The 21,100-nt window shown below is 44.5% G+C and overlaps 1 protein-coding gene and 1 long non-coding RNA gene across 4 annotated transcripts in view; one reads left to right on the top strand and one right to left on the bottom strand.

The window, feature by feature from the left end:
- Positions 1-14,928, bottom strand: part of LOC141949405 (vascular endothelial growth factor receptor kdr-like) — a 142,034-nt gene extending 127,106 nt beyond the window's left edge. The window contains exon 1 of the mRNA XM_074882941.1: positions 13,952-14,928. Coding sequence (XP_074739042.1) covers positions 13,952-14,015 — 64 coding nt within the window. The 5' untranslated portion in view covers positions 14,016-14,928. The remainder of the gene's footprint in view (positions 1-13,951) is intronic.
- LOC141949407 (uncharacterized) overlaps positions 13,666-21,100 on the top strand; it is a 75,597-nt gene continuing 68,162 nt past the window's right edge. For all 3 annotated transcript variants that reach the window (XR_012630753.1, XR_012630752.1, XR_012630754.1), the window contains exons 1-2: positions 13,666-13,934; positions 14,925-15,050. This is a non-coding gene — a long non-coding RNA (uncharacterized LOC141949407). The remainder of the gene's footprint in view (positions 13,935-14,924; positions 15,051-21,100) is intronic.

Below are 21,100 nucleotides of genomic sequence, written 5' to 3'. Positions count from 1 at the left end.
AGCTCTTTCCTCCTCCCCAAAAGTGTGCAAGTTCCAAAACAAGTGAGCTCCTAGCAAGGGGGATTTCTCCTTTTGCTTCTCAACTTTGATAAATCAAATAAACCCTTGCACAGGCTGATACTTATAATAATCACCTTATTTCCACTGGGGTAAAAACAGTAAGAAAACAAATGGGCTATTAGGGTGTGAGGGCTACCTTCCTCCAAGGAGGGGGAGAAACCCCTCCTGAACGTCAGCACCAACACTCAGTCGCACTCCAGACTCATTAACCAGCTCTCCAAGAAGTACCTCCAACACAGATGGGCACAGGGGAGACTAAAACAAACTCTCAATCTGGAATCCTTTAACTGTAACAGACACTCAGCAGGGAAATCCATTAGATGGGAGGTGAAAATTAACTTTGCAAATTTCTCTGTGCCAGAAGACAGAATGAAAACAAAGAGTCTTTTTGGAATATAGTTGCACTTAAAGAGTGACACTTCAGCCATTTGCACCTATGCATGTGTGTGCATGTGCGCCTACACGCACTTCATTATTCCTCCGAGGAAACTAGCAACCTACTGCATATGTGTGGGCCAAGAGGCTGAGGGGAGTCCTGTGTTAAAAAAAAAAATTGAAGAAACTGTAGCCTTGCAAGCCCTGTGCATTGCTGCCATGCACCTGGCGGTACCCAGGATGTGTGAACAGGCTCTGCAAGCCAGCATTAGGAGGGAGTGGGATGTTAGACACACCTTTTGGGTGGGACAGGTGGCATTTCAGAAGCAGACTTCATACTCTTCAGCCTGTGCAAAGGTGTTTACAGAAGGCAGAGTACAAACAACTTAATCTTTTTCATCTGCTTGGCTCTGTTCCCATGCAAAGTGAGTGAGAGCACGACATGTCAGTGCAAAAGAGCAACAGCCAGACCCAAGTTCTATAGGAGTCTGTCTGGAGGACAGGAGAGAGATTCATTTCTGACAGTTCAGGCCAAGACTATCATGGTATCCCAGTCCTAATCCTTACAACCTTAAATGCCTCAATATCTTTGTAGCTTCAAATGGCTTTTTCTCTGGTGATGGAAGTGAAAGATGAAGTAAATCTACTGCAGTTCCTGAGCTGCTTTTTCTCTTCAAAACATGTACCGCCCCATCCCTCCAGGGAGGAAGGGAAGTGCTAATCTTCCTGATTTACAGAAGAGCAGAGGCACAAAAGCAGAGAACATCCCTGTGCTGCAGAGGGGACTGCAATGCTAACGTACCTAAAGCACTAGAGGTCTGAGTGGGTACCTACAAACTGAAGAGTGCATGCAGTTCATGCAGCAACTGAGCTGTGGTCCTGAACAAAGTGTCCACGCTAATTAGTGCAGTGAACACAGCTTCAATTGCATGAGCCATTTCCCATAAAGAGGTTCTGGGTGTTCCTGTATCATACCCTGTTGCAGCCACTGTTCTGGAGTTAGTGCTGCCAAAGCCATTGCAGATATGCCCCAAGGGAGCTCCCCTAAGGTGTTTGTCAAAGGACAGGGGAGTGAAGTCGAGTTACTTAAACATCATGGCTTATGTCCAACCCACCTGACATCCTTGTTGGTTTGGAGTGTGGCATCTGGCCAGCATCCCCCACCCAGTCAAGCCGAAAGCCCGCAGACCTCGCCTGGTCTCCTCTGCTCGTGGCCCTCCCACTCACTCCAAAAGTGTCCCTCCACACACCACCATGTCTGCTTGAAGCACTTCCACTTCAGGCCTCTGCTGCAGAGAGGCTGGTTGATGTGTAGTATGTCTAACAAGAGAGCAGTTCAAGGCAGAGGAAGACATCAAACCAAATTATGCCTGAATTCATGTTCCTAAGAATGTAAAGGAAATGCAGCCAAATGAACTATACAACCACAGAAAGTTAATGTATGCTCGTTTGTATATCAGACCATTGTCCAGGGGAACTCTCAGTTTCCTCTCGGGATCTATAATGAATAGACCTATAAGAGAATGTTATGGTGGCAGAGATTTCTCTTTTCCTACTATTTAACTTAGAACAATATAGAATCAAAACAAAAAGGCAGCCTTTCAAAGGCTAGCAGTACAATGCACACTAAAGGACATCACTTCGACCGTTAAATGAAAGAGCACGAGAGAGACACCTTTGCTCTATGTATGCTGAGAATTCCTCTCAATTCCTTTATTGTATACACTGCAAGAAGATCAGTGTATGAGATACCCTCCTTATCCCCACCACACCCAACTGTCACTACTTTGCTTTCACTACTAGCAGATGTCAAGACCAGAACCAAGATAAGCAGAAAGATTTTAAAACAGGAAAGATGACTAAAGGAATTAGGCTGTTCTGGGCTCTCCTAATGATGCTCTTTAACCCCTTTTACTGTCTCTTTTTAAGTCTGGTTAGCCTAGCTCTAAATTTAAGGAGACTGTGCATGATGACACCAGACAAGACCAGATATATTGTTCAGTCTGGGAATTAAAGAATCAGCAGCCCAAAACAATGGCTCTGCAAAGGATTAGCTACCTGATTCACCAAGGTGAAGTGTTTATCCTGAACCATAATGGTGATGGCTTTAATGATGTCAATATTAACTATCATTGCTGCTCCAAGGATGCAAAAGAAATGCACAGAAAGAGTTTAACCGCCGTATCAGAAATGTCCAGAACCTGGACAACCTGAATCCCAGAGTTGTAGAATAAAGCCTTCAGTATTTCCCTCATACCGATTGTCAAGCACTGGAGTCTGGATTAAAGATTACACTTGGCCTTGTGTTCAGGAAAAGGGCTAGTTCATCGATAAGGTGATTTCCACCTTATCAGTTACAACATGTGGTTGCACTAGGTGCGACCCAGGAAAGAAGCAGCAGGCACCTGAGGAGAAGGTGTAGCAACAGCACTGTTGCCATTTGAATGCATATCCCTCTGCCCCCTCTCTGCACAGGGAGAAAATCTTTAGTGGCTTTTTTTATGCAACAAACCTGTCCCTAAAGACATTCTGCAGTACTGCACAGGCAGTGCGAGCTACCCAGGGCACTTGCAGGCCCTGGACCAACTAGTTGTGTTTACAAGTGCTGGTAAGAGATTCATGCTGTCAGCTTTGTGTCTCATATTTCTGGCCAAACTGATTCTACCCAGTCATTTATCTTACAGTGATTATTCCTGCTTTCCCAAGCAATAGCTGCCTGTTTCTGAAAGACGTTTATCTTTTTAATGTAAACTATATTGAAAACAAGATTTTTATATAAAAATTTCAGTTAAATCAGGAAGATGTTGAGACCAAAATTTTTAGGTGAAGTGGTCAGACTGAGGGACATCCCAGGCATAGCTAGACAGAAAGGTAAAATGTCAAAGTTGCATCGCTCAGTGCTAGAAACCAATCCATGTAGTATCTAAAAGTCTACATTAATGTTTTAAAGTACAGTGATACTGTGATATTGCACACTGGAAGAGCAAATGGCCTTGAATGGCAGCTATGCAAACTCTACTCCATGGAAACCAAAACTAGCTCAGATTCAGCTTTTCCACTAATCCCACTTTGAGCCAGAATTTTCAGCTTTACTGCCCCGATTTTCTCAAAAGTGCAGGACAGGTTTGGTAAATGAAAACTGACATTTATACCCAGACAAAACTGTCTCCTTTTCTCTTCTTTTGTCCTGCCAGAAACTCTCCAAAAAGCTGAAGATACTGTCATGAAGAATGTTAAAACAAATTGTGCACATATTCTTGGGATGGGAAAAGGAGAGCTTTTCTCTTGGGAGCATTAGTCTGCGCTTGTAGACTTGTAGGATGTCATAGTGCCTGTTTGTGGCTGTCTGCCCTAGATGTTATTGTACACCAGCTCTGACATGCTGGATAGTACATTAGGAAAAGAAGGGTAGTAATTTATTTTTAATAACAATATAACAACCATAGTTATGCACAAAATTCAATAGAGATCAACTTCAGTAACCAGAAGGCACACTACTTTTATTAAATTAAATTAATAATGGCGTTTCACCCTGTAGGTTTGAACATTACATTTCAAATGCAAAGTAGACAACAATAAAAAAGGCAAAGTACATGGCTAATTTATAACAAATATTTTTATCCTTGATATAAAGATCACAGTCCAATTACTATATTGTGAAACCCCAAATTTCTTTTAGGGGTCTTTCTAGCTCCTCTTTCTAGTCTAACAATGCTCTTCTGATATAAGCCATAGCGTATAAACAACCAACTCTACTGGTCTTTCTTTTTGAAAAGTCTATAGATCAGAATAATCCCATGTCTCCATAATACTAAGAAGAAGAAATCAGCCTTCTATACATCCTTCTTCAAATGTAATGAATTTTCAAATGAAAAATTTTCTGCTGGGGATTACAGTGTACAATACTGTCTGGAGCTGGGTGGGGGGAACCTTTGACATACCCTGCTCAGTAGCCTGCTGTCTTCCTGAATTCACCTTGCCCAGACTGTTCCTTCAACCCAGGAGTTGTGCCATACTGGCTCTTTTGTTTTGACCTGCACTTCTTTTTCATTAGGGCAAGGTGATACTGCCCAAATTGACCCCGAAACTGAAGCTACCCATGTTTATTTGACTTGGTGAGAAAGCCATGAGGAAACAGTCCAAATACAAGCACAGCCTAGAAACCCCGGAGCAATTCCAAACCTATAAATACCTCACACTTGGTTTATCTCCTTTCTGGACAAAGTCAGAACCTGATATATTAGTGGATTAAGTAATAAAACTGTTAACGGGATCATTAGCGGCTTCATGGTAACATCTGGGCCTTACTTTCCCAGAGACCCACAGTATCATTATATTTGGAAAAGTCATCACTGAGTGGGATGACGAGCTGTGAGAAACACACAGTTCTTTCAAAGTGAGATGGGCCAACTGCATTGAGATCAGGGCCACAGGAAGCTCTGCCCCAGGGAATCCATCCCCATTGCATGCTCTGCTTGGTTCATGCTGACATAGGATTCTGGGGATTAATTACTCTCTCTGGTAATTCCTGTTGGGCCAAACCCTGTTCTCTTGCCTTAGCTGTTACTCTGTCCTTACTCAACAGAAAATTTGCCAAGACTGAAGGAAAGTTGTTTTAAGCATGAGAGCCTCCAGGAGGCTTAGCAGAATGGGATCTTTAAAGCCAAAATAAATGTGAAGTGAGAGCATGCGCTGGAGTGTTCAGGAATAGCAGTAGGGGTTGTTGTGCTGCCTCACGCAACTGGATGTTGCAGTCTCTGTGCAGGGGCCACACACTGGCTTTCCTTCATCATAGGAAGGTAAGCAGGTTATTTAGCTTTCTCACAGTGAATTTTCACTTCCAGAACAAATCAGGATTTCCCAGCAAGATCAATAAAATCTCTACCTTTATAAAGCATGCAGTGAGAGAGCAGCTTTCAGTCAGTTCTTTTCTCACTCAGATTCTACCACAAAATGGATAAACAACCGTAATAAAATAAATGTTCTCAGTCACACAAAGGAAAATTCAAAGACAGGCTATTGTCTTCAGCCAAGCTACAGCTTTAAACCTGTGTAACTGAGAGCAAAGCTTGTCCCAAGTGCATGAACATGAAATGAGAATAATCCAGACATCATCCATTTGTAGAGAAAAAAATGTGGCAGGCCAAAAGGTTAGCCGATTCTCTCTGCTTCACACCATGTAATAGCTTAAATTGTGTTTAAAAGGTTCTCAGGGTGACATCATTGTTTAGATTGACTTGAATCATCCTTTAATTGTAACAGTACAAACCCTTTTAACTAGCCAAATTTGCTGTTTAGCTCTGTCCTGCTGTGTCATGCAGCAAGAGCTGATACAACTTCCTTGCTTCATATACATCCAGAAAGAGATCTGGGAAAAGCATTTTCCCCACACCTGGGTGTTGCATTATCATTTCTTCTGATATTCCTCATGGGTTAAGGAGCAAAGTAGTGCCTGTGCTTTTAACTAGTGGATGCTCATGAAGTCCCTTCCCTTATCTTTGCAAATTAGCAATGATAGTATTAATTCAGCAGTGAAGCGGCAGTGAATGGAGTGGGTACCCTTCCCTAAGGGGAGGTGGGGGATGTACTTAGCGACCCAGTGCTGGACAACATGGCACCTGGGGGATTTATTTTTCTTCAAGGAAAGACAGAGACCTTGAGGTTTGCAACTGATAATCCACAGTGCTTTACTTCCCTCCTTTCAAACACAGCGTCTTCCTGTTAAGGTTTCTGGGCAATCTCTTCCAACAGCCATTTCCTGTATGAAGGCGTATTGTAATTAGGATTGCCCACAAGAAGGGTTTTCAGATGCTACTGTGTGGGCATGTGTTACGGTCCCTCGGGGAGCTGACTTCAGGCAGCTGGAAGAACAAGTGAAGAAGCAGAGAGGAAAAAACCATTTTATAACTCCCGGAGGACACACTGTAGTAGGCATCTGCACATTAAAGGTCTGAAACGCTGACCCCCTGCACAACCCAACCCAAAAGTTGGGGAAGTCCAGGCTCAGTGTCAGTTTTCAGGGATGATCCCTATGGCTACAAAGGGTCAAAGTGAGCCCTTCTCAGTAGCTGCGAGGGAATCGAGGATTACGACTGGGCTTCTGGGAGGCCCCACCGCACATTGCCCGCTGTAGGTTTCTGGAGACAGGGAGAAAATTGCTCTAACTCCTAAATTATTGTATTCAGCACTGATTTCAGTTAATAAGATATGAGTTAACAGTAAACAGGATGAATGCCTTACAGAATAGCTGCTTCTGTGTATTTGTGTGGAGTATCCCTACAAGGAGTCCCATTTTACTCACCGCTATAGAGGAATAGGCAAAGTAGCCCCATGGTGGTTGATGCTTTTCCTGCAAACTGACCTTAGTGTATCTGTAAGGAAGAATTTAAGGTGTGCAACTTCTGAGCTGCGGGCTCTAAGGAAGCTAACATTTTGGCTGAGGTGTTTTAGATTCATGGCAATTTTGTAAAAAATGGAACAGGTAATGACTAGGTCAAGCTTCCTTGACCCTCAAATCAAGAACAATCCCAACAGGGCTGAAAACTCCCCTCTCTACTTCCTTGGCAATCATGTTCCCACAGTTCAGAAAAACACAGGAAGATCTAAGGAAACCTATGTGGAAATGCAGAAGACAAAGGCAAGTGATCTGAAAATAGAAGGCTGGTCCCTATATTTCCTTTACATTCTGGGCCTCAGTTTAGTTTTTGGCTGAATTTTGAAATCTTGGGGACCATATGCTTTTGCCATTCCCTTCAGGGCACAAAGAAAAACTGGCTTGTTCAGCCTTTCATCATTCAAAGGGTTAGACGAGGTTTGTTTCTTCTTGCTCAGTAATGTCAAGGACTCCTCAGTGCTAAAAGCTTTACTGCTCAGAGCTGCAACAAAAGCCCTGAACGCTGGTTACACACACACCACGAACTAGCTGTGACTCCTGCATTTCTAGATATTGGGTGGGAAGTCTTGCAAAAATTGCTTCTTGTAAAATTCACTACAGCAGGAAGACTTAGTGCATCTGCTTGCAGAAAGCAAGAAATTCAGCTGCAGGTCTCAGGTAATCCCACTTTGTCTTGCCAAAATCTCTGCACCAGGCACAATTTTAAAGGCAAAATTCGTTTTGGTACAGGCAGGAGAGACTATGCAGACTCCTGTTATGGAAAGGCTGAGAAATTCCTCTTGGCTTTTTCTAATGTAAAAATTCAAGGAATCCTGAGCCCTGAGGGCAGTTTAGGAGACATCCAGGAAAGAGGCGGGGAGCAGGAGAGGGATGTAGGATGTACTGAGGACAAAAAGTATGTGCTGTAAAGACAGACTAATCCAAGGACTTGGAGATGAGGGAATTGGACTGCCTCAGAAGCAGTCCACAGACTTACTCACTATCCCTCAGAGCGCAAAGCTGTATTACACTGTTAGTTAAAGCCTAATACAAAAGTTAACAACATTTGCACAGGGCAGTAGCTCAGCTGACCTTAGTATGTGAATTCACTGCTTACATTTCCAAAGCCTTTGAAAGCACAGAGCTGAGATAGTCACTTGGGTTTATACAGCATAATGCCAGTGATGGCTGCATGTGCTGCAAGCCCTGTCTCAGCTATGGCAAAGAAAAGCACCATCACACCAGCTTCAGCTCTGTGAAGTGGGGACTGGACTTGATCCAAGAGATTCTTTCCTGTTTTGTATTCTAGTTATTGGCAAATGCAGGAGATATGATCAGCTTGTAAAAGCAGTCACAAGATTTGCCTAGTTCAGTTCTGAATTTATGTTAATACCTGGTTTCAGGTGAGCTGAGGTTCCCCATGCAAGCGTGTTCAGCACTTGGGCAGCGAGCAATTTGCACAAAATGGGCAGCCATCAGTTTTGCTCTTCACAGCCTCATGAGAGCAGACTCCCTACCTTGTCTGAACCTTCCTCCTTCCCCACTTGAGGAAGCAGCTCATGGACAAGTCTCTAAGGTCACACCTCTCATACAGAAAACCTTGCTTCACATGGTTTGTTCTAATCTTGCCTTGCTTCTGATGATTGCAAGCTCTCCGTTGCTAAAGTTCTGCTCCCTGGGGCAAACTTCAAACATGCACTTATATTAAATGCCATTTCCAGATAATAACCTTGGCTGGTTGATTTTGGCAGCTTCTACTACTTTCTCTGTGGCCTTAAAAAGAAAAATTAAAGAAGTGCCTAACTTGATGAAGAGATTAGTTCTCTATTACACACATTCTATGCCAGCTTATTTAGGTACTCAATTTTTTTTGGTGACTGAGTACAGTTAGATGCTCTGCCCAAAGGTGAGGACTGGAGAAACAGAAATGTCTTGATCAGCACTTAGATGCCTTCATGTCCTGTTGGTCATCTGAGCTGGTTTCTGAAGGAAAACACTAGAGACAGATCTATGTTGTTCCTAGCTGTTGTTTAGATATTCCAAACATATTTTAATTACTTCCACTTGTAATTCCCATTCCAATGACATCAAGCTGGTTTAGAGAAAAAAGGAAAGGTGGAGCCAGGCTGATCAGAGGAAATATCAAACTAAGCATGTGAACTTCAGTAGGGCTAAGCTTCAGTGTCCTTCTCATACTCACTCTGAAAGTCAAACGCTGTCTCCTGGAAATTTCCTGTGTAGTTTTAAAAAATGCAGGTTGCTGTTGCTGCCCCAAAAACTGTTTTGCAATGTAAACTGAAAGCAGCTTCTTTGTTCATCGTGTCCTTTGCTGATGATCAAGTGACTCTTGCTGCATATACTTTGCAAATGTCTTTGGAAGCAAAAGATGTGTTTCATCTCTGAATGTATATGGCATAGGGCAGATTTCCACCCTCCTTCAAACTGCGCTGACAATTTGGAAGACAAAGTTATGAAAAACAGAGATCACCTACCACTGACTGTACGTAAGAAATCTCCTGTTGTAGTTGGAAACCTTTTGTCCTTGTGCATAAACCTACTAGCAACATAAATATTATATATTCAGCCCAACTTGATATAATACTTCAAACTGAAGTAGATTGAGCTATTGCTTTGTACAAATACTTCATCATAAAATGAACAATTCAGAGAATGTATGAAAGGACAGAGATAACTCAAATGTACCTCATTGCTCTTATTTAGATTGATATGTATTAGCAGACCAATGGGGAAATGTGTGCAGATAAATATTTTTTTAAATTTTCAAAGAAAATATTGTAAGTTCTTGTAACAGAAACCTTCAACAAACAATCTGATTTGTATTCTCAGTATTCTTTTGGGTACGATGCTGTTTTTTAGAAGTTCAGGGAGTATTCAGAAATACTTCACATTTTTTTCCTTGCCTTAAATGGATGAATTAGTGTAAAGAGATTTCCAGTTGGTTTTGAATGTGGCAGCTTCAGGCAGGAGGCTCATATATCACAATCTTAAAAAAAGTCTTCTCTGCTTTTTATAACATTTTCCCACAGTAAAGCAAATGTTTAGGAATAACACCAATTAAAAGACACATTTTTGGTTTACTGGAACTGATCAACAGCCCATATTGCCACCTATCCAATCCTCAACTTTCCAGCACCGACTGCCTCAGAGAAAGGCAAAAGCATACCCTTAATGCTGCTGACTTTGAAACAGTGCACCACTGAGCCTGCAGTCTTCCCAGCTCTACGCTGCGAGCATCCTAGTCGGCAAACCAGGAGGAGTCTGAGCTCCTGAAGCTTTTGACTTAGCTACTGTTACGTGATATAACTGAAATGTATATGTTGGCAAGCTAAATTGCTCATCCTAGTATATTCTATTTTTGGAAGAGGTTGCAAAATGAAACAAAGAAATTTTCAATTTCAAACCTGCTTTAATTTCAAAGGGATCAGGCAGGCCTAATTTTTATTCTTGAATCTTGTTAGTTTTCCAGTATTAAATCACTGAAATTACTGAGTTTGTTCCAATACCTGAAAAGTTATTTGGATTGCTCATATATTAAAAACTTTTTGATGATACTGTCAGGGGTAAAAGATACTAAATTTTTCATGCAAGATATAAGGTGTTGCTAGTGTAAAAAATTCTTTGCAGATTGTTTTTTAGAAGGTTGTTTTTTAACCAACTCACTCCATACCCAAAACGTGCCAGCTTTTGGCATCTGCACAATAATTACTACATCAAAAGTTTTGAGCAGGAAGACCCTAACCAGTACTCTTAAGGAATTGAACATAAGCTGTGTAATAAGCAAAAAGAAATTATACTTATAGAACTGTCTTAGGAAATTTAAAGACGTGTAAAATATTTTGAAGCTGTGTTTTATAATATGGCAGGAAATTACTGGGATGATGTTTGCACGGTCTCTTCCCCCTGCTAAACACCGACAGACTGAAAGCACCAAATAAATTAGGAGTTCTCTAAAGGAGACCATCCTTTGATCTGGATGAATTGAATGGTTAACTTCTGCCCTCTGGCACCCACGGCACACCTAGGCAGCCTTGGCCAGCTGCTGAGGAGCATCAAGAGGTAATGACACAGCAGTTGCAATCAACTACTAGTAGAGAAGGAGAGGGCATTCAGAGTCCTTTGCTAAGGTTTGGTATGAGCTGAGAGAGCTTCCTTTCACTTGGGCACCTGGGAAGTCCTGACCTGGGAGGTATCCCCTGGCTGGGAAGCTGCACTGCCCGAACTCAGCACCTCAGGTACTGAATGTCTTCATCTGCATTGCAGAGGAAATTGTTTGGATTTGAATCAGAGTCAGCCTCTTCAGGGCAACTCTGCCTAATTTTGACCATAAAGATCTCAGAGAAGGTTTAACCTACAGCCTACAAAATAGATCTGCACCTCTTGTGCCTTGGAAGGTCAAACAAAGTTCCATTGAATTCAGTGCTGGAGGTGAACTTTGAGGGAAAGGTGGCCGAGGAGTTAATACCTCAATAACATCAGCGCTATCCAGAATCCCCCAACTTCCTGGCCCTGTTTCAGTTTGGCTTCCAGCCTAATTAGGGCACACAGAGACTGTGCTAACACATTATCTTTTCCTAATGATGGACAAAGGTCTGACATCCATAATGCTGCTCCATCATCAGCCTTTGCCTACAGGGACCGTTAGTGACGTGCCTGCCTCCCTTTCTTTGTCACAGGATGCGGACATTGCCTTTTCTCTGCCTTCTTTGTGCCTGGCACTGATGGAAAAGTGAATCTGGACCAAATTCCAAAGTTATTAGGAAAGTAACCTGATAAGTAGGTATCCAAGTCAGCCCTGAAATGTGGCTAGTATCTCTAGCCAGGCCGTTCACCCACCTCCTCAGTAACAATTGTGCTATGCTCTCTGCTTCACCCTGGAGCCCCAGGAACACTTATGGCAAGACATGTTTTCTCCCTCCTACCAAATACTTGTTACTATCTCTCTCTGATCCATGAAAGTCTGTGGTGATTTATGCATTTGTGAAATTCATACTGGATTGCTGTTCACATGCCTTCTATGGGCAACTTTTCCGGACTATTCAGACGTTAAAACTAACGTAGCGTGCAGCTGGCTGCTCGCGCACGTGTCGGCCAGATGCAGCACATTACAGGAATTCTCTGAGGGATGTGTGAGCTTCCCCTGCTGCTCCAGGTGCAGCTCAAGGTGTGGGTGCTTGTGTTCATGTGCTGCGGGACTGCCTTCTCCGGGGTTACCTTGGGCACTGCTACTGCCCATCGCTAGGGTTTCTGTAGCAGAGGGGCTCCTTTTTACCCTTAAGGTTTGCTGCTTCATTTTTTTGGGGAAAAGCTGGACAAGCCCTTTGGAGCAGAGTCTCAGGTTTAGCTATTTATTCTGTAGGTAACTGTGGAGAAGGTGCTGTAGGGGATATGTGAAATTCACTGGGGCTAGTGCTTGCCAGTCAGTTCCTTTCTGCAGAAGGAATACATTAAATCCCTGAATGAATCCAAGAAAATCAAGGACAGCGATGCTTCACAGTGTTTCCAGAAGCTATCCTCTTGATACTAAACTACAAAAAGATTATAATACGATAAAGAAGCAACAGTCTTGTGCTGTGAAATACATTCACCATCACACAAAAAAAATCTTCATTACTGTCAGAAGGAATTCCCCAGTAAATAACAGACCATCTCCCTTACACAATTTGCAGCGTCATGAATAGCGTGGTAATCCAGCAAAATCCTTATGCTTAATGAGATAATGAAAAGTCATACGGCAGATGGAAAAGCTCTTCTAAATCTCATTAACCTGCCTCTTGGCTTTTCTGATATCAATGAAAATTGGGAGTAACTCCAGTGGGGAGAGTGCATTTGCAGCAGGGTAAAATGAGTGCTGGAGAACAGGGAACAGAACCTAGCATCTGGGCTGAGAGGGGGAATGCAGTGGAGAACCACCACATGAATTAGAACTGAAATATCCAAAAGGAGGTAAGCATTTGCCCACAATGTCTGTACCTACACAGCTCTGACATGAACAATGATCCCTCCCAAAGAAAGCAAGATAGTGCCCTATGCTCCCTGACATGCCACAGCTCCTGCTTTTAAAGCCTTTTTTTCCTCAGGTCTGCTTCAGATGATCAAATGAGGGTTGAAGCACTCCCATGTTGGGGAGAGAGAGGCCCAAAGATGCGAGGGCCCGCTATTTTTAACCAAATGCTGAAGCCTCAAGGGGCTAAAAAAAGAGTCATCATAGACTCATAGAATGGTTTGGGTTGGAAGGGACCTTAAAGACCACCTAGTTCCACCCCCCCTGCCATGGGCAGGGAGGGACACCTTCCACCAGACCAGGTTGCTCAAAGCTCCATCCAACCTGGCCTTGAACACTGCCAGGGAGGGGGCAGCCACAGCTTCTCTAGGCAACCTGTGCCAGTGTCTCACCACCCTCAGAGGGAAGAATTTCTTCCTTGTATCTAATCTAAATCTGCCCTCTGTCAGTGTAAAATCGTACCCCTCATTCTATCCCTACACCCCCTGATCAAGAGTCCCTCCCCATCTTTCCTGTAGCCCCTTTAAGCACTGGGAGGCCGCTCTAAGGTCTCCCCGGAGCCTTCTCTTCTCCAGGCTGAACAACCCCAACTCTCTCAGCCTGTCCTCACAGGGGAGGTGCTCCATGTCCTTTAAATACACCACCACTTCAAGGAGATTCCCCCCCGCCCTTTAATTCCCAATCTCTTTTAATGAAGCCCTGACCCCTCGGAGGTGTAAAACCTGACCTGTCCCGCACTATCGGCGGGTTTGCGGCCAGAGAGGCGGCACCTGCCCGCCGGGCACCCGCGCCAGCGGCGGCCTGAACCCCCCCGGGGACGCCGGGTGCACCCCGGGGGTGCGGGGGGGCCCGGCCGCTGGCCGCGCGCCGCGCTCCCCGCGCCACCTAGCGCCCGCCGCGCGCCCTCGCCTGAAGTACCGCGGGGAGACCCGCCTCGGGAGCCGCCGCGGCGGGACCGGCCCCGGGCCTGAGGCACCGCGGGGAGACCGGCCCCAGGAGCCGCGGGGGGCAGCGCGGCCCGCGGGGGTGGCGCAGGTGGGAGGCCGGCAGGTCCCGCCGCGCTCCCGTTACTCAGCCGCGCGGGGGGAGAAGGAGCAAACCCAGGTGTGAGCGGGTCTTACCGTGTATCAGGAACAGCCCCTGAAGGGCGTAGACGGCCAGAGCGGCGCTCGGCCTGGGGCCCATCGCCGGAGCGGGTGACCGCTATATCCCTTGCGAGGCGCAGGAGGAGAGGTCCGCAAACGGGGACAAGTTTTCTTGCCAGCGATAAGTTTCTGACAGCCCTCGGGCTGGAGCGGGAGGGGAGGGGACGAGCACGGCGTGCAGAAATTCCCACTTGTTGATCCCAGTTAAATTGTTCTTTCCATTCACTGCTTTATCCTTGGGCTGCAGTTTTTGTTTTCCTTTCTTCTCGAGGTGCAAGTTTTTAGGCTTTTTGGGTGTTTTTCCCCCTCTTCACGATAAATTTATTCCTTGTTTCCTCCTACTCTTCTAGTTCATGAGGTGCCTGGGGGGGAGCATTACTCTGCCTGAGCAGAGAAGGCTCCCCAGCCCGTCTGGGTGGTGCAAAGTAACTCAAGGGGTTAAAAAAGCAGAGCAAAGCACCAGAAAAGTTTGGCAAAAAGTTTCCTCCAGTCAGTGAGTTGCTGCTCCGAGCAGTCCTTTGCCTGGAGTTTGGGATAAGGTGGCTGAACTGAAAAGCCTCCTCTTAGATGTATTTATCCAGGGAGGTGCAGGTGCTGCAGAGATCAGGAGGAAGAACAAATCTCTCAACTTCAGTGAGTTTGTGAGGCAGGACGAGAGGGAGCTTCCAGGTACCCCCGCCTGGCTACCTGCTGGGGGGCACCCCGCAGCGCCTGGAGCAGGCAGCTGGCAGGCAGCGGGGCTTGGGCATGGCCAGATCCCGCCTTAGGTGTTTCTCTCCCCCTTTTCCCCCACCCCTCTGGGTTTGGTTTGCTTTCGCTGGGAAGTTTGATGCGAGCCCGAGATTCTTTATAGGGACAGGAAAAAAAAAAAAAAAAGGAGGAAGGAGAGACGTCACCAGCCAAGGCAAGGGACTTCACTCTCTCTCTCTCCCTCCCTGTCATTTCACAGAGCTCCTGGATTTCCTGTTGCTGCTGCTGCTGCCTGAGATGGGGCAAAGAAATGAACCGGATTGTCCCCCGCTGCCTCCCAGCATCGGCTGTCCCTGCAAAGCCAAAGCTACATGAGCATCATCAGGTGGCAACATCTTCCCCCAGTCCTGTCCCTGCTTCCCCCAAAGGCAGAGGGTGGCCAGGGTGTCAGCATCTCCCTCCCAGCTCCAGGGCGCTCAGGGTGCCAGGGCACGGGGAGGGGGAGCGCAGAGGGACACCACCTGAGAAACAGACTCTTGTAGCAGCGCTGTCTTTCCCCTCCTTCCCCTGGTTATTTAGCAGTTCGGGTTTTTCTTTATGCCGTTCAGTGTATACTGCTGGAATGCCACCTCCATCCTCCCTGCCCTGCTGCCTCCCTTCTCGCAGCAGCCACTGCTATGTATTCCTTGCTCTTGGGGCACAGAAAAAGTTTCTTGTTTGAATAGGGTATTTCAGGCAACCTAAATGGTGTTATTATTTATATAGCACAGCTGCCTCTCTGATCTCTTGTGGGTTTCTCATAGCAGCTGCTTCTGTGTCACCTGAGCATTATCTCCAGGCTCTTGGGAGTAGACAGATCCACCCACACATCGAGGCTTCCAGCCTGTCTGCATGCCCTTGCTCTTGACATGTCAGGCAGGATTTCAGCAGGGGCAAGCACTCCTAAGATGGTGGGGCACAGCGTGGTTTTGGCAGGGGACACGCAGGTAGCTTCCCCTTTCACCTCGGCCCTGGGAGAGCACAGTCTTTTCCTGGTTCAGGGCTGCTCCTTCAGCCACAGGTGCCTCCTGGGCCAGTGCAGCCTCAGCTGCAAGGGTTAGAAACTGTGCTTAGCTAGTGCCAGGCGTCCTGGGAGATGTCCTGGTACACGTAAGGGGCCCTTCTGGAAATGCAGCTGGCACTCAGGTGACGGGGAGGGAGCTATTCTGTGCTATTGCAATGCACATACCAGTTATACGGCTTTTAACATACACAAACCACTACACTATACTGATAATGAGAGAGCGGTGGAAGCTCTACAGCTGCCCACACAGACTGTCATTCCCAATAATGCCACAAATGAGACACTGGGGTTAAATGACCTCTTACAGCCTTACAGTAAAGCGCTGTCAGTCCCCATGGCTGAACGACAGGGTTTGTTTGCATTTTTTTGTTATTCTTGCTCAGTTCGTTTTCAAAAGGAGCAGGTGCATTAGACCTTATATTGTACATATGTCAAGGGTTTTAGTGAAACTGAACTGTGATCAGGGTATTAAGAAGTTTTTCATGACTCTTTTTAGTATGTTTCTAAATTCTTAATGCATGTAACAAGTATGTATGCTACATTAAAGTGCACTAGAGCAAAGTGAGACATAGGTATGGTTCTGTGAGTTACAAATCCATGCAAGGAAAATGGGCACATCAGAAGATCAGAATTGATACCTGGTGTAGAAATGTCCCAAAATTCAAACAATAAATTGAACACAGAATAGCCTCAGATATTTCCAGTTTTATGAACAAGAAGCATCATTTCTCATGCACAATGTTAAATCAGGAACACTTTTCTCAACATCACATGATGTCACCAGGTAATGCTTTTTTTATATTCATATCAATGCCCAGATCATTCTTCAGATGACAAATGCATTTTCTGTGCCTAAAATTAATTTTTAGAACATACAACTTCCCCCAGATCTGTGTTGCAGTAACAGACTTCTGAATAGTTATGAGTAATAGTAAAGACCAATCTTACAGGAAGCTTAACTGAAGAATGAAAATTCTAGTTTAATTGTAGAACTGCAGTTTATTTTTGACTTACAGGCAGGTGTTTTAAGAATTCATTGGAGGTTACTGACCAGCTGCTAGCAAATCATGTTGTGTTTGTGTAATGCCCCAGATAATCTTTTATCTGTTGATAAACTTCATTGATCTTTTAATGGAGATTAAATGCCTATTTTGTGTAGTTTTGCAAGGAATTTAGTGTGAGAACTTGGCCAAATGGTCCTGGGAACTATTTTTAATTCTTTATTTTCTCCCTCAAAATATTCAAAATCAAAAATGTGTTTGTAAGAATGGCACATTTTGTTCCTGAGCATCTTCATATGCCTGTAGCAACCTGTTAGAGCTTTTCCAAAGCATAGCAGACTTCCCTAAGACAACAGCATGTTCTGTTTGGACAGATGGGAAAAGTGGTTTGCTAACTGGACTAGAACCTCTTCATAATTGTACAACTTGTTTTGCCGTGACAGTTCTGAGGAACTCAAAGCACCTTACTAATATTAACAAGTGTCTTAGCCTTACAATACTCCTAGGAATTGAAGTAGGGCTAGAAAAGGTAATTTCACTTTCTAATGAAGTGCAAGGGCACCTGGCAGTTGTATCAGTATGACCATAACTAAATAAAATAATAATAAGGAAGTGAAGATTGCTGTGTCTGGTGGAAATACTAGACAACTGGGATGGAAAACAATAACCTGTAAGAATTTGGCTGGATTATCAGGGCTATGGCCTCGTGCACCATGAAGCGCTGTGTGTTCTGTAGGACCAAGGCAGTGTAGTCTGTAAGACCTACGCTAACTAGAGACTGACCCAGGGACTTGTCTGGCCAGCCCTTGTAGTATCTTCCATCCTTTATGACATCAGCCTGACATAGAGGATTACATGAATTTTTCCCTTTTATCCCCTTGGCAGGGGTCAATACCAGAGCTGGGAACTCCTTCGCTTCGTCTTGCTCCTCTCAATGCTTGTCATAAGCAAGCATGTATCTAGGAAGCACAGCAGAGGGAATGGCTGTTGATCAGAGCATGGCCTAGAATTACATCCTCCACTGCATGCTGTGTTTAGCCTTAGTCAAATGTGTCTAACCGAAACACAGCTGTCCGAATGTTAAGTGTCTAATCTGGGCTAGTTATCTAGGCTGCCCTGCTTACTGACTGCAGAGGTAGACTCTTCTGACTCACCCCATCTCTGCGAACCTCAACAATAGCAGAGGGAAGAGAGAAGTTTAGCTTATAAGCCTAAATCTTAGATGGCTAATTCTGCCCTGTGTCTTCAGGTAGAGGCACTTTGACGCAAAGACAGCCTTTCCTATCAGCTTGAGGGAGACAGTCCTGACCAGAAGCATGTTCTGCAAAATGGATATATTCTCCAAAGCAGCTCTTGCCTTTTCAGTTGGAGAGAGCTGGTATTCACAACTGCTATGCTAGTGAACGCTGGCTTGGGCTTCCAGCACTGAGCTCTGCCTGCAGAAAGAGAAGTAAGCAGAACATGATAATGGATTGAAAGACATTTTTTTGTGTTAGTGATCTTTGGTAGGTGAGGAGAAGGGTATTTTAAGGACAGTGAGTTGTCAGGCCAGTAGATTGTCATTGCAGTGTGCTGTATCAAGTTCTTTATCATTTTCTTAAGAGGACCTAGACCACTCTTTGAATGGACAGCATTCCATGTCCTGTAAATTCAAGCCCCCAGAAGAGGTGATGGAACAGGCAGGACATTGCAAATGTGCCTTCCAGTTGACTGCATTGTTCTGGGATAAAACAGTGCATGTCCCATGAATTCAGCTGTTATTTATTTGAATGTATAGGGTGCCTTAGAGGCATATGCTGACCTCCAAGACAGGCAAGGTGCTGGCTATATATGGGTCCCAAGCCAGTAAACAAAAGTAAATCCATCACTTCGTAGGATACATAGTCCATCCCCAGTCCCACATCCCCTCGCGCAGATGGTAGCATTGCCAGTGGTAGCTGCCTTAGTCCTGAGCAGAGCTACAAAGCCATAGCTGGGTGTGCCTCTCTCCACAATCTGGTCAGGCTGTCTTTTATGGACACACATCCTCTAGTCTCTTAGGGATCAGAAGACAAGTTAACATTGGCAATCTGTGAGAAAAGAGGGTGGGGAACTTTTTGATGAAAATATTTTTCATTGGAAAATGGCATGTTATCAAAACAGAAAGCTTCTGTGGGAAGTCTCAGTTTGGAATAACTTCTGGTAGGGATGCAGTTTCTAGGGAAAGAAAGCACCATCCCAGCCTTGCCTGCAACTTGGTGATCTGTGTGTACAAGGACTGGTTTCAAGACATTAGCCTGAATTAGGTCCGAAAGCTGTACTTTCACGTCTTTCAGGAGTCCTCTGTGCAACAAGTCCATTGGCTGTCCTTTGACTGTTTCATTCAGCTTCTTGCAGATATGTTTGCTTATTTATTCCTTTGTCTTGAAAAAAACAGAAAATAAGGCCTCAAGAAAACGCCATTTGGCTCACACACAGAATGAGAACAAAATGTTACTCTAGCTGGGAAAAACATTTCCTGCACATCTTTGTTCAAATACACAGTAGTACACAGGCGATTAGAAGCCTAATAGCAAGAGATGTGGGGCCAGCAGAGTCATGGGCATGTTTCTGTTGACGTGCTGCTCCTCTGTGGGATGGCAGCTTCGGAGGGAAGGACAGGAAGCACACAGAGTCATTAACAGAGTTTCTGTGCAACTTTCTTCTTTATACAAGAAGGGAAAACAAGACAAAGAAGGGTTTAATGAATCATCCAAAGCCACAGAGCAAAGCTGGAAGAGGCCTGTCAGTCACTTTCAACAACAACAACAAAGCAAAAGTAAAGTAATATACTGCAAGCAATTTTATTTTTGTTTAAAAACTGTCAAAATGAGGAGTTTTTCTCTAGTGTGACCTTCTATCCATCCCTGCTTAGCACCCTGGCAGGCTTTTCCTTCGCCATCCAGTCAAGGCTTGTCGCTGCTTGCATCCGCTGCTGTCTAAGCCCCAGTCCCAACCTGCCCTGCTGCTCTTCCCTCATGCAATCTTTCTTGCACTAGCACTGGTGCAAAGATGTGGGGACCTGCCCAAAAAACTTCTTAAACACATGTGTTCAGACACCAGCGGAAAGTAGAATATTCCATCCTTTTGCTGGAAACATGGAAGATTAAAGGATTGAGATTACTTACCTTCCATTATATGGCACTTTGAACTGTACTCTCTTTTTTTAAACTTTAACATGGGGGAAATATGTGATGTTCCATCTCTTTGTGTTTTCTCTCTGAGGTTGTCTTTGAGCATCTCCTTGTAGCTGTTTGACTCAAATCCTTTATAACTGAGTCTGCCTGGGGAGATCCTTACAGTTTATAAATATAATCTAGGCCTTGGGCCCATATGGCTCTTAGGAAGAATTAACTGGTTTGGAGCAGTAGACAGAATTCTGAGCCAAGAGTACAAAACAAGAGAAATGTTAAGGAAAATAAATAGCCATCAACAAAAGGAGACAGGCACAGGGTTTGATCACTGTTTTTGTTCTGCTAAAGTCTGTGGCAGAAAGACAAAGATATCCACCTAATGAGGAAGAAATTCATGAGCCAGGTTTCATCCATACACAGCATTTGAGTAAGAAAAATATTTCATCCCTTTGAGGTACCTTCATCCAGATCTTCTCTCTGCAGTGACCTTCCTCAGACAGAGGCCAGATTTCATGTGAAAGGTTTTCCTTCGCCAGAATATGAACTTCAAAGTGTGAGAAAAATGGGTTTCATCCAGCTGTACTTCTCAGAGTGAGCGACTAAGAATTCTCATTTTATTTATTTTTCTTTGGATTCTAATTCCCTCTTACTCTTTCTCTCTCTTTGGGGATAAAGCAGGATTTTCTTACCACGAAGACTGAGAATGAGAAACATGGTTCATCTCCATGGTACTCTGCAGACATTCCCTTTACACTGAAGGTTTCTGCTCACATCTCCAAAGCTCCAAAGATCACCAATTAGACCTGTCTGATTCAAATAACTGGAGTGGAGGGAGAGAAGCCTTAGAGGAAGAAAAGGCACAGAGAGGCCTTGACAGTGACAAGACAGAAAAACACTAGTGATTCTAGAGCACTCACGTTAATCAAGACACTAGCCACATTGATCACAAAAGTGTTAGGGTTAATTCAACCAATAGTACAAGGCTGGATTCCTATACTGTGAGGTTTTTAACTTGGTACCAGAGGGGCACTGTGCCCCAGTTTATCGTTTAAGACCTACCATGTACTGATGCTTAGTCCAAAGATTTTTAAAAGCTGTGTTATAAATGGTACACCCCACTCCAGCCTTCCCTTCCTCATGCTGCCTAGTCCAAACTTCAGTGGGAGTTTTGGATCAGCCTGTACTGGACTATTTTCTCACCCTGTTTGCTACCTCTAGT

The sequence above is a fragment of the Strix uralensis genome, chromosome 13, assembly GCF_047716275.1.
Source record: "Strix uralensis isolate ZFMK-TIS-50842 chromosome 13, bStrUra1, whole genome shotgun sequence".
Taxonomy (NCBI): domain Eukaryota; kingdom Metazoa; phylum Chordata; class Aves; order Strigiformes; family Strigidae; genus Strix; species Strix uralensis.
The sequence above is the reverse complement of the archived record's forward strand: the minus strand, read 5'-3'. Positions and strand labels throughout refer to the sequence as shown.